Source organism: Ursus americanus, chromosome 5, assembly GCF_024610735.1.
Source record: "Ursus americanus isolate L20-20 chromosome 5, mUrsAme1.1.p, whole genome shotgun sequence".
Classification (NCBI taxonomy): Eukaryota; Metazoa; Chordata; class Mammalia; order Carnivora; family Ursidae; genus Ursus; species Ursus americanus.
Genome location: NC_142131.1, coordinates 38,379,518 through 38,392,432, shown reverse-complemented (window position 1 = coordinate 38,392,432; position 12,915 = coordinate 38,379,518). Strand labels below are relative to the sequence as shown.

At 35.6% G+C, this 12,915-nt stretch overlaps 1 protein-coding gene across 1 annotated transcript in view; it reads left to right on the top strand.

The window, feature by feature from the left end:
* The window catches only part of CWC27 (CWC27 spliceosome associated cyclophilin), a 181,721-nt gene that overhangs the window by 19,775 nt on the left and 149,031 nt on the right, over window positions 1–12,915 (top strand). Inside the window, exons 7-10 of the mRNA XM_045794266.2 lie at window positions 837–906; window positions 8,991–9,070; window positions 10,281–10,314; window positions 11,427–11,581. Coding sequence (XP_045650222.1) covers window positions 837–906; window positions 8,991–9,070; window positions 10,281–10,314; window positions 11,427–11,581 — 339 coding nt within the window. The remainder of the gene's footprint in view (window positions 1–836; window positions 907–8,990; window positions 9,071–10,280; window positions 10,315–11,426; window positions 11,582–12,915) is intronic.

Sequence of the window (12,915 nt, the reverse complement as noted above, 5' to 3'; positions counted from 1 at the left end):
TTTTGATTCATTTCTTTTGACTAATTTATATCTGCGTGAAAGGTCACAGTCACCATATTCAGATACAATATTTCATCACTATTACTTATCTTGACAACAGCCCAAAAGCTGGGTGTTTTTGTTTTTGTTTTTAATTCATAGCAAATATATTAGGGATGATGTGGTAGTCATTGATTACATCTAGGTTTTGAAATAAAAAATTCCTCTTGTTGCCAGATCTTCTATTTTTTTCAATATTTGAGAGAGAGTTTTAATAACTTATTATTTATCTTCCTTGGGATGTCTTTAGTTTGAAGGCTCAAAGAAGACAAATAGTTTATTCTTCCCCATGGGTTATTTTTTTGTTAAGTTTATTGCTTATATTTTTTTATTTGACAGTGTTGTGTAACTTATCAATTTTAAAGTGTTAATGACATTTTGGAAGACACTAGATTAATTGCTTCCCATTTGTAGTGCTCTCAGGGCTATATATTAGGTTTTCAGAAATCTCCATTTCGCTAACCAGTTTTTTATAAATATAAAAAGCTTAATTATTTCTGTCATGCTTGACTTACTATATTTAATGATAGTGCTCAGAATGGATTTTTGGTCATTAGTTTCGTCTAATATATGAAATATCTGTGGTCTGAGGCCAATGCCTTAACATTATGCTGAAAATATGGATCCTTAGTATATTTCTGCTGAATACTAAGTCATATTGTGTATTCCCGAACAGTTAAAATGTGTTCTTGTAAATTCTATTTTATTGCCTTGAAAATACAGCATTGTAAGTTCTATTGAATTTCCTCAATTTTCTCTCATTCTTATTTCCTTTTTTCTTTCCTTTTTTTGATAAGAAATTTTAGTTTACTTTCTTTCGGAGAGGAGGCTGAAGAAGAAGAGGAGGAAGTAAATCGAGTTAGTCAGGTAAAACTCTAATCCCTTTGATCTGAATTATAAAAGGTATTAGGGACTATATCTCATTTTTGTATCTCCTGCTATGTATATGGCACATCATGTTTTTCATGGTACACAGTCAGGAAGTGTTCACTGAACTGATCTGTAAAATGATTTGTTGTCAGTAATATTTGCAACTCTTAAAATGATATGCCCTCTTGCAATTAGAGTTTTGTGGGGTTTTTTGACCTGGCCTTTTTTTTTTTAATCAGAACTAGAGTTAAAAAATGATTTAACCTTGTGATTCAGATTTTAATTGCTCTTTTTTAAAGTGATTTGCTAGATGATAATGATTATGATCATTATTATAATAAATACTGACAGACCAATGCTTTTATATTCATTTTAATATTATCTATATATATTTATTAATGTCATTAATTCTCATCACAGCCCTTTAAGATAGGTATTATCATTATCCCCATTTTACCCAAAAATAAATTAAGGTATAGCTAGGTTGTAATTTGCTCAGTCACACAACCAGTAAATAGCTAGAGCTGGGATTTGAACTTCTGTCTCCTTCAGTGTAAGATACATGTATATGGATTATATATCACTTCCTGGTCTTCTACTCCACCAATGCTTACAGTAGGCCTTTAAGTGTGGTTTTCCTGAATATCACTTTTGACACAATACTCATTGCTGAAACACCTATGCCTTGACAATATTTAGAGCAGTGAATCTGTTAAATATACTTTAAGAAAATCATCCTCAAGGGTTTTTACTCCCAAAGATTCTGGTATGTCTTCCCTCAAATGATGAAGAAATGGAAATTTGTTTGGAGAGTGAAATGGGGGAAGGGGCAGGGGTAGCCTTTGATACAGGCAGTTCAGTGGATTTTAATAATAGTGGAGGGTTGAGGGACACCTGGGTGGCTCAGTTGGTTAAGCGTCTGATTCTTGATTTTTGTTCAAGTCATGATCTCAGTATTGTGAGCTTGAGCCCTGCATTGGAAGATTCTCCCCCTCTCCTTCTGCCCCAACCCTCCTCCCTCTCTAAAAAAATATAATTACAAATAATAGTGGAGGGTTGAAATACAGAGTTTTTTAAAAAGTGGACAGTTCCTATTCTTACATCTGTTTGTAAAGAAAATCATAATGCCTTTAAATCACTCTTTTATGAATAGATTACCTTTTTGCAGTATTAAAAAAAAAAAGCAAGAAAATTAGTGAACACAGAGACCTAAAGGTTTAGAAGTTTTTTTGTAGTAATTAAAACTCTATAACTTAGCCCTGTCTTATTTGCTTATTATAGTTACCTATTTCTAACCAACACTAACAATAACACTGACTGAAAAGCACATTATTTTTACCCTTGTTTTTAACTCTTTATCCATGGGCTTCCCTCATCATAGAGGATGGTTTTGGTAGGCTAATGTTGGACATATAGTAAGCACACTACTTTTAGCCATTGCATTAAGACTGAATTGAAATGGACATGTGTAAGAAACGGTCTGGTCATAATTTTTTCTTGCTGTCTTCAGTATTCCAGAGTGATATATTTGATACCATGGATTCTCAACTTCCACCCATATACTAATATTCTGAACTCTAGGACACACAGATGAATATTATTTCTGGGCTCTTATCCCACATTCTTGATTTCCTTTAGGAAACATCTCTACTAAAGATGCCACAATTAAACTCATCTTTATGTGAAAACATCCTTTCCCTAGGCCTTGTCAGTATTATCAATCGCCCTGGCACCCTGATATCTCAGAAGTTATCTTCTTTAGATGTCAGTGCACTAGTCTTGCCTTATTCATGATTCAAATTTCTGCCTTATTAAAATGAAAGATATACTATATGTCATGATCCTGTGGGTATATTTGTAAATGGACAAAACCACAAATGTTAGATCTGGAAATTGCCAGGAGTCCCTTTCACTGATGTTTTCTAAAGATGTCAAGTTTCCTTACATACACATGCTTTCCCCACAGTCCCCCCGTCCTGTTTTTCCTTTTGCTTGGGGTAGGTTCTCCTTTATTTGGTTAATTTTTGTTTTTCCTTTAAGATTTAGCTCCACTATCAACTCTGGACTACCTCCACCTCCCTCCCCTCCCCATCTCCCACCCAGGCGGAGTTTAACTTCTTTCCATGGTAATCTGTCTGTGGCCATCAAAGCATATGTTATACTGTACTGTAATTATTTTCCTCTCTGCTACCTGTGCTAAATATTTATTTTATGTAACCTCTATAACAACCACGTGCTATAGATGTTATTATTCCTATTTAAGGGAAGAAATCAATACTCAGAAAGGTTAAATCACTTGTGCAAGACCATGTAATTAGGAGGTGGTCCAGTCAGAATTTTGAACTTAGATTTCTATAGCCATTTAAGTCTCTAATATGATTTTGAATGCTGCAGAAGCTGCTTTCTTCGAGCCCAAGCCATCTAGAAGGCTGGCAGGAAATTACACTGGTAGCATAGCATTCTGGAGTGGAAGCAGCTCAATGCAGTGTTGGCCCCTTGCCCTTTCCTACCTCACACAGGGGCCTGGATATTAGGCTGATCAGCCCTGAGGAGAGAACAGGGGAAGGAGAAAGGAGTTTTTCTATTAGTCTTTTTGTTGAATTAAATTTCTGATCTAAAGTAAGTTTTATTCACCATTACTTTGAGACTGACTTTACTAGGAAATTAGTTTGAATTTTTTCTGTTTGTAACAACAGCATGTGTTAAATATTTAAAGCATATCTGCCTCTGCTGCTTGCTGTTGTACAAAGTAAAACAAACAAAATGCTTAACTTACTCTGACTTTAGTGAACTTGATAACCCAAAAGCAATCGGTGTTTGCTACAAGGTTGAAATGTGCAAGGATACCACTGCAGATACTTGCTCTCAAACCTGAAAGACACTTCAAACAGTGGAAAAACTAAGTAAATCCATTCCTTTTTGCCAAGAAAATTGCAACCTACAGTCCATTATCATGTGAATAGTATAAGCCTAGTATTGTGTCATCCTTTTTCTCTCATCTGACTCTGTGCTTTGTGATAAAATTATCAAATGTTTGTTTCTGACTCTCAAATCTGTATCTCTAGGCTGGCTTACTTTTCTTTTCTCCAGCAGCCTACTGGCCATCTCTCTATGTTTGAATATCTCACTAGTAACCCAAGTCCTGGCCAAGGCTTAATTCATTATCTTTGTTTCCCAGACTTTTCTCTGTTTTGTGACTTCTTTTTCTACTCCCTAGTATCAGTATCCTCTAGAGAAAAATTTTAGATTCTGACTTTTTTCTTATTCTTTCTCTGCAAAACCAATTTGTTGCACTGTTCTACCAATTTTTCATCCATGACATATCTCAAATCTATTTTTTCCTTTTAATTTATTTTGCTACTACCCTCGTTCAGGCCTTCATTTCTAGGCTGGGCTGCTGCCCTAGTCTACAGACCGGTCTCCCATCTCCTTGCTCTTCTTTCCTTTCCACTCATTACCACCACAACGGTCTTCCTGAAACCTCATCAAGATGTCACAATTGCTCTCTGTTGACTATAGAAATAAGGCCATGACCCCCCCCCTTACCAACTCTGCCCCTTAATTTAGTACTTCTTAAACCACTTAAAAACCACTGAAAATTCAGGTCCAACACTGTTTTAAAAATAAAAAATTAAATCCCTACACCCTCCTCAGACCTACAGAATTAGAATCTCCAAGAGAGGGGCCTGGAAAGCTGTACGTGAATGAATTCCTTGGAATTCTTATCGGGGAAATGTAGGAAACCCTGTGTTAGCAGATCTGAACTATTTTCCGTTCTACATGTATGTTTTGTGTTTTCCTTTCTGTATGTCTTTGTTCATGTTCTTTTCCCTGCCTGAAGTGTCCTGTCCCATTCTGGATGTCAAAGTCGTATTTATTTCCAATACCTAAAATACCATCTTTTCTAAATGTCTTTTCTTAATCATTCCTTTTTCTGATTTCTAACCTTTGCCTGTCTTGTGATACTTACATTTTCCTTTTAAAAACATCCATTTTGTTTTATTACACAAGAAACATATGACTGTGTTATCAGTGTATACTAAAACATTATACCCTTTTCTTTCTGCCTTATTAAGTGTGCAGAGTCCTAGGCTGTGAGCTCTCTGATGGCAAACTGTGTCATCTTTGAGTGGCAATGGGTTGAAGCAAAAAGAGCATGGATCTGGGATTATACACGTTCATATTGGCACTTTGCTTTCCACTGATACTCTGTGATTTTGGATCGCTGAGTCTCTCTGAGCCTCAAGTTTCCTCTTTGTAACAAGAAAATACCATAAGCCATTTAGAGTTGTGAAATAAGGATGTGGATAGTCATTACTTTGATACAATATGCAATCTCGGAAAATGTTTTTGAAAGTCAAATGTCTTAAGCAGTATACTCTGTGTTATAATTTATATTTGATTCTCAGAAAGCTAAAGAGTATCAAACAATCTCTGATACGATTGTGATTATTATGCAGAAGCTGCTGCCCTCATGCTAAAGCAGTCTAGAGGGTTGGCAGAAAACTTCACCAACAGTTCAGCTTTCTGGGGTTGGAAGTCTTAACTCGGCACAACTGCCCAAGTGCTCTTCCTGAGCCCTCCCACTGGGTCCTGGATAGTAGCGAGAGCACTGGGGTACACCTGTGTATCATGAAACCCAACAACCCGTCCTTCATGTGTGAATGCGTCTTGGTACATTGTACAGAATCTTTGGCTTACAGAATTCAGCTCTTTTGTCTGTTTAGATAATGGAGTCATGAATAAGTTTAGCTTGAGAAAATAGAACAACAATAAAGAAATCATTGAAGTTTATTGGCTTAGAGGAAAGGAAATTTCTCCAGAGGGCATGAGACAAATTGTAGAGTGAATCAAAATGGAAGTATATGTTATTTTCCTTTTGTACTGTTATTCAGACTTTGAGAACCCCTCTAATACATTTTACATTTGGGGTAAAATGAAACCTTGCTAAGAAAAAGAACATTAGCCTGAATATTGGAAAAGTATGACCAATAGATATATTTCTTAAAAGTTAGCCTTACTGTTTTTAAATGTATGTAATAATTAGAACCAAAGCCAAGTAAGTGTCTTTTACAACGACTAAGAACAATTTTCAGTTTCAGTGCTTGCATGAAATTAAATATTTCTAGAGGTCTTGCAAATAATTGTTTCATTATTCATTTGCTTATCAAGTTTCTTTTTTCAGTGACTCCACAGTGTGTTAAGCTTTATTCCAGAACCTGTCTAACATCACAAGTTAATAATTGGTAAAGTCTGAATTGGGGCTTTACTTTATGTGAAAGGAGAAATAAGATAGAGTGCCCTCTGGTTTGTGGATTATCAGTGTGGGATTACAGACACTACTTCACCCCACTCGTTTATTCATGACAAGGTGCCTCTCCCACACGGGTTAGCTTTCCTTCATTATTTATTTCAGTATCTTTCTACTACCTGATAAAATCTCTTTTAGAATAATAGAATTTTATAGCTCAAAGGGATCTAGTCCTACTTCCTTTCTTTATAGATGAGGAAACTGAGACTCTGGTTAAGTGACTTGCCAGACTGACTTCATTTCCTTTTTGATAGGATTACATGATAGGAGGATGCCATAAGAACATATTTTGAGTCCCGGAAAGCACATTGTCAGAGTCTCTCATGATATTCTTGTGGACAACATGAGGAAATGTGATCTGGGAGATAGTATAGTCAGATGGATTTATATCTGATGGAATACTTCTGCCCAAAGAGTGCTTTGTTGTCAACCTGTGCATGATTATTTGAACTAGTACGTTAAAATGTAAAAGGAGTACATGTAAATTCTGTGCTTGAGTTTAATGGAATCAGCTGAAGAGGTGTAAGACTTAATAGCCTGTAAGCCCTAGTTGAATTATTAAGAGTAAGGTGTCTGGAATTAGAAATTTAACATTCTTTGCATTTTGGGCAGTCACATTTTACAGCACTTTGTTCAGAACACATTTAAGAAGGATACTGACAAAAGAAAGAAAGAGAAAGAAAGAGAGAAAGGGAAAGAAAGAAAGAAACTGACAAATGCATTCCTAGGAAGGGAGGAGCATGAAGACAATGGTGATAAAGCCAAGAACTACTGCACATGAAGAATGTTCGAGGAACTGGATATACTTTGGAGAAGTAAAAACTAAGTAAAAATATGATCCTAGGCTTCAGACATTTGAAAAGTTTTTATGGAGGATCCCTCCTTTCATTTTGCTTTCTTAAATGATAGTTTTATTCATGTCTGTACTGCTTTAAAGTTTACTCCTGAATCTTTGTGTATAACTTAAACACAGATGTCAGAAAATATTTTTCAAGTGAAATCTTACAATCAGACAAGTAGTTTTCATGAGGCAAGTTAAATGGTAGGTCCATTATAAAAGTATCACAATAGCTAGATTTAAAAATAGTGATTAAACTGTGCCACATTCACAGTGATGCACACAGTATTTCTTTCTCTGAAAGATATGCCAACATTTTTACCTCAAACCCCAAGTTATAAAAAGGCTTTTTTTTCTCACCCAGAAAAAGTTATATTGATAGACAAATACACCACTTTTGAGAATAAAGTAAGAATGTTTTGTCCTATTCTTGTTTAGTCCCAGAAATTAAACTTTCCCAAAAGGTTGGGATCTGGGGGGTGGATACAGCATGAAGAGTGCCACTAGGCCTTCTGCACGGAGGTTGTAAGAAGTGTTGAACAGTCTAATTTATAAACTGTTTTTGCCTCATTAAATTGTATTAAACTTGATCTAATTTGTTTATATTTAAGTAATTTTAAAAACATGTTAATATATTTATAGTCATCTCATATTTCTGCTGTAACTAATTACCATAAATTTTATGGCTTGAAGCAAAACAAATTTAATATATTACAGTTCTGAGGTCAGAAGTCCAAAACAGGTTTCACTGGGCTACATATTGGGGTACTGGCAGGGCTGCCTTTCTTCTAGAGGCTCTGGGGAGAATCTCTTCCCTCAACTTTTCAACTTCTAGAGCCCATTTGCATTCCTTGGCTTGTGGCCCCTTTGTCCATCTTCAAAGCTAACAATAGCCCATAGAGTCTTTCTCATGCTGTATCATTATGAAACATACTCTCCTGCCTCCTTCTTAAGGACTTTTGTGATTACATTGGATATACCCTGACAATGCAGGATGATCTCCTCATCTCAGAATCCTTAATTTATCTGCAAAGTCCCTTTTGCCATGTGAGGTAACATATTCACAGGTTTTGAGCATTAGGATGTGGACATCTTTAGGGGGCCATTAATATACCTACCAGTCTCTTTGTATTTAAACTAAGTTCTGTGTAGTATACATGATAACAGAAATTGTTTGTAGTTCATTTTTAGTTCTAGAAGGTAGAACTAGGATTGTTTGGATAGTTGGAAATTACACATAGATTTTTTTTCTCCAATTATAGAGAGAACTGCCCAACATTGGAAGACATTTGAAAAGGAGTGGTTTGTGTGTGTGTCTGAGGAAAAGCTCTTTTCAGGTGTTGAAACACCGGCTGACTATAGTCAGTGATGTCAAGGAGATTCCTGCATTGAGTGGGAAACTAGATTAAGTGGCCTTTAAGACCTTTTCGTTTTTAACTATTAAGTTTTTTCTGTCTGTGCTAAAGGTCAAAGAATGTAATAGTCAGGGCTCTTTAGAGAAATAGAATACATGCATACGTGTTATTCTGTGCAATATAGCCCGTATGTTTGAAAAAACAATTGTGTGCATTTATTTCAAATTATTCTTGTGAACTATCTTCTAAGCAACTATCTTCTATCTGGGTCAAAGAATTAGTTTAGCTGTATGTAAGTCATACTGAAGATTTAGTGTTTGGAAATGTAATTAATAAACTTACTTTGAAGGATTTACCATTTTTTGGAAGAAAAGGTATTTTTAAAATAGTATTTTCAATCAGTGTGAGAGTTAACGTCTTATTTATAAAGCTTTAATTTATATTGGAAATTTCAGGAATATGTATCCTTTGCTAGCCATGTTATACCAGTACTAGATTTTACATACACGCGTTAACTTGTCCTTTTGGAAAACTTATTTCTTCCTCACTTATCATTATATTCTACATTTTTTCCTAGAGCATGAAGGGAAAAAGCAAAAGTAGTCATGACTTGCTTAAGGATGATCCCCATCTCAGTTCTGTTCCAGCCGTTGGAAGGTTAGTATGCTACAAGTGTGATCCTAAATTATTTTCTGGCTCAGATATTTTCTTGCTGCCTTTGTGAGAAAATGGTCAGTTCTCTCTCTCTCTTTTTTAAAGATTTATTTGAGAGAGAGAGCGAGAGCACATGTGTGGGGGTTGGGGGGGCAGAGGGAGGGGGTGAGAGAATCTCAAGCAGCCTCCCCACTGAGTGCAGAGCCCAGCGTGGGGCTCGATCTCACAACCCTGAGATCACGACCTGAGCAGAAATCAAGAGTTGGACACTTAACTGACTAAGCCTCGCAGGCATCCTGGTCAGTTCTCCTAAGTCCAATTTTTTTAACTCAGACAAATAACGAAAGCATTTTGGTGATGGAGGTAGCAGAGCCTCTTGCATAATGGAGGGAAGTACTCTGGCACCTTTCATTTCGTCTTGCTATCTATTTCTGTTGAACTAATTAAATTTAAAATTAATTGCTAAACTTAAATCTTGGGATTGTTTGAATATGAAAGGGTTTGGTTTAAAAGTTTAATGTTTAACTCAAATTACTTTGTTAGCTTTTTCCTTAAAGCATTTTTGTGCCAGTTGGCATGATGGGTAAACAAGGCAGAGTTGAAAGGTTTTGTGAAGAAGTCACCACATTTTAGACCAATCCATTGAGTAGTTATTTCTTATATATTTTAGTAGTTAACAGAAAATGTCTATCTCTGTTGCTTCCCTTGGAGAAGGGAAGATGTCTTACTGTTAAATACAATTGCACATGATATATTGGGCCAGTGCCTCAAAGGGGGATTAAAATGCTATTACATTGAGTTTAGCTTGCTTTCAAAAATTCTATTTAAAAAAAAAATCTTTTCTTAATATCCTTGTATTTGAAGGATTTGGTTTTTTCAGCCAGAGTACATCAAGCCAATGGAAGAAACTGTTTACTGCAATCCTTTGTTCATAAAAACAGCACTGTTGGTTGTTGTTTGCTTTTTTCTGTTAATTCTAGTAAATTAATATGTGTGCTCATGGAGCATACTTCTTATTCTATTTGTAAAAATGACTCTGTTATAGAATGTTTCTATTTGTTCTACAATTCCATTCTGAAATTCCTGTGTTGAAATAGGTTTTTGAACTGTTAATCCTAGCAAAATATTCTAAATTTTGATTAATCCCAAAATTTGAATAATTTTAGTAGTTTCACTTGAAGCTAAAATTTACTTATTTTCATTCTTTTCATAGTGAAAAAGGTGATGCAGTAGGAGATTCAGCTAACGTAAGTAATAATTTTAGTATATAGTTTGAACAATAGAAAATTTAAAATGTTTATAAAAATTTAATTTTTTCCTTAAAAGGTAGTATATGTTACTTTTATAATTATATATTTAAAATTTTGAAAAAAATTTAAAAATTTGAAAAGTAAATAATTTATTTTGATTGGACTATTTCCTTCCAAGTGTGTGTGTAGATGTGTGTGTATTTCCCTACAAAATTGAAATCTTATATGTGTATGAATTTCTAATCTGGTTTTTTTCTCCCTCTCCCTACCTGAATACTCAAAATTCAGATGTCATTGATTTTATTTTATTATGTAAAAGTTTAAATGTTGATGCGTGGGTATCCTACATGGTGTATGAGAAAATGCTTGGATCGGTCATTTATAGTGGTAGTCCTTTATATACACAATTCAGAGGGTCCTCTTTCAAGACTATGGTGATCTTTCTTTATTAGTTGTATTGGGTAGTAAAGCTGATAAAGACCTAAAGGAGATGAAAGGGCGAGCAGTGCAGATACATGGAATATGAGTGTTTCGAGATAGAGAGAATACCAGCTCTAAAGTTGGCTGGTGTTGCTGGCCTGGAGTTGTAGGAAATTATGTCTGGGTGGTATAGAATGTTTGGGTTGTGAGTGATTTGGGGACCCACTGGAGGATTCTAAGAAGGGGAGTAACTGGTATGACTGAGATTATAGGAAGAAATCTCAGCTTCTCCACCTCTTCCTCATTCTACTTGAATTAATCTCTGGTTGAGGTCAGTATGCTGGCCAGCTGCCTGCAGAAGCCACGTCTCCCACTGGGAAAGAATAGGAATGTAGATAGACACAATATCCTGGGTGATACGGAGGGAGTACAGCCCGTGTTGCACAGAAGCGCTGTGGGTTCAGTGAGCAAACACTCCTTCTTTGGGTATCCCATAATTACATAGTTGGCCTAGAGCAGACCCCAGGAGTATTCCCACATGGACCAGATTCTTCAAGCCCTTACAGATTCAAGACAAAACAAAACAAAAACCAAAACTGGCCTAGAATGTGATGAGAGTCTGGAATGGATCTCTGGAAATTTAAGGGGAAATGGGATGCCTGGCAAATACTCCACTTCAATTTCTACAGGATGGAGAATATGAAGGTGCAGAGCTTGATGAATATATTGATGGTGATGAGAAGAAGCTGGTGAGAGAAAGAATTGCAAAAAAGTTAAAAAAGGACACAAGTGGAAATGTTAAGTCAGCTGGAGAAGGAGAAGTGAAGAAATCAGTTAGCCGCAGGTGAGTCAATTACTGTGCTTCTAGGTGTCAGTTTGTCTTTTTATACTTCACTTTAAATTAGTATTAAGTCCTCTATTCAACATTTTTTTAAACACTATTTTCATAACGTTTGATATGTATACCATTTGTGTGTTAGCCTGTTTGGAGGCCTAAAATAGACCAGTTTTAAAGTACTTACAGCAATGGTCCCATGAGTCAAATTCTACTTCATTTCTTTCTAATCTCTTCTTGAAAATCCTCTGTAAATTTTTATATGTGGGGTAAGCAACATATTAGTTAGATGTGGCAGGCTGTGTTTGTTTAATATGAATATGAACAGTAGAGTATTGTATGGAATGAAAAGAGAAGTCCTCAGATTTAGGTGAGTAAAATTTGTCAGAATTGGTTATGAAAGTATGTGGGTCTGAAAACATTCTTAAATATCTTTTCAAGTCTGATTTATACTATATACCTCTCCTAATCTCAGTGGTATCATAAAAGAAATTTCACCAAATGTCTGATGATAAAGAGTTGTTGAGTTTTGTGACTCCTGAAATTCAATTTAATTGAAAAACTCTCCCTTGTGATTCTGTTATTACAACTGTATGGTATACATTTTAAATAATATTGCTTTAAAGATTTTATTTTTATTATTTATTTCAGAGAGAGAGAGTGTGTGCCCACAGAGTGAGAGCAAGAAGCAGACTCCCCGCTGAACAAGAAGCCCGATGTGGGGCTTGATCCCAGGATACTGGGATCAGGACCTGAGCCGAAGGCAGATGCTTAACTGACTAAGCCGCCCAGGCGCCCCTAAGTAATATTGCTTTATAAAATGTTTTAGGGGCACCTGGGTGGCTCAGTCAGTTAAGTGTCTCACTTCAGCTAGAGTCGTGAACTTGGGGTCCTGGTATCGAGCCTGTGTCAGGCTCCCTGCTCAGTGGGGAGTCTGCTTCTCCTTATCCCTCTCCCTCTGTCCTTCCCATCGCTCATTCTTTCTCTCTCAAATAAATAAATAAATAAAATATTTTAAAATGTTTTCTTTAGATCACCTACATTTGGGGATAAGAAAGATGTAACTACATATAAATAACATTCTATTTTTCTGCTATTTCTCAACTTCATATAGAAAAACTTTAAAAAAAAAATTAAAAATGTAAAACATTTCCAAGTTTTCATTGCTTCACTCCCTCAATTTTTTCCTTTATGTAACCAAAAAAGTAATTCCCAGAAATTCCCACTGATGGTATAAGCTTTATATTCAGAAATAAATACAGATTGCCTTTGGGCCACTATTGACAATATTTTAGTGCTTATACATCACATCAGCTCAGTAACTTTAAATCAGATTACATATA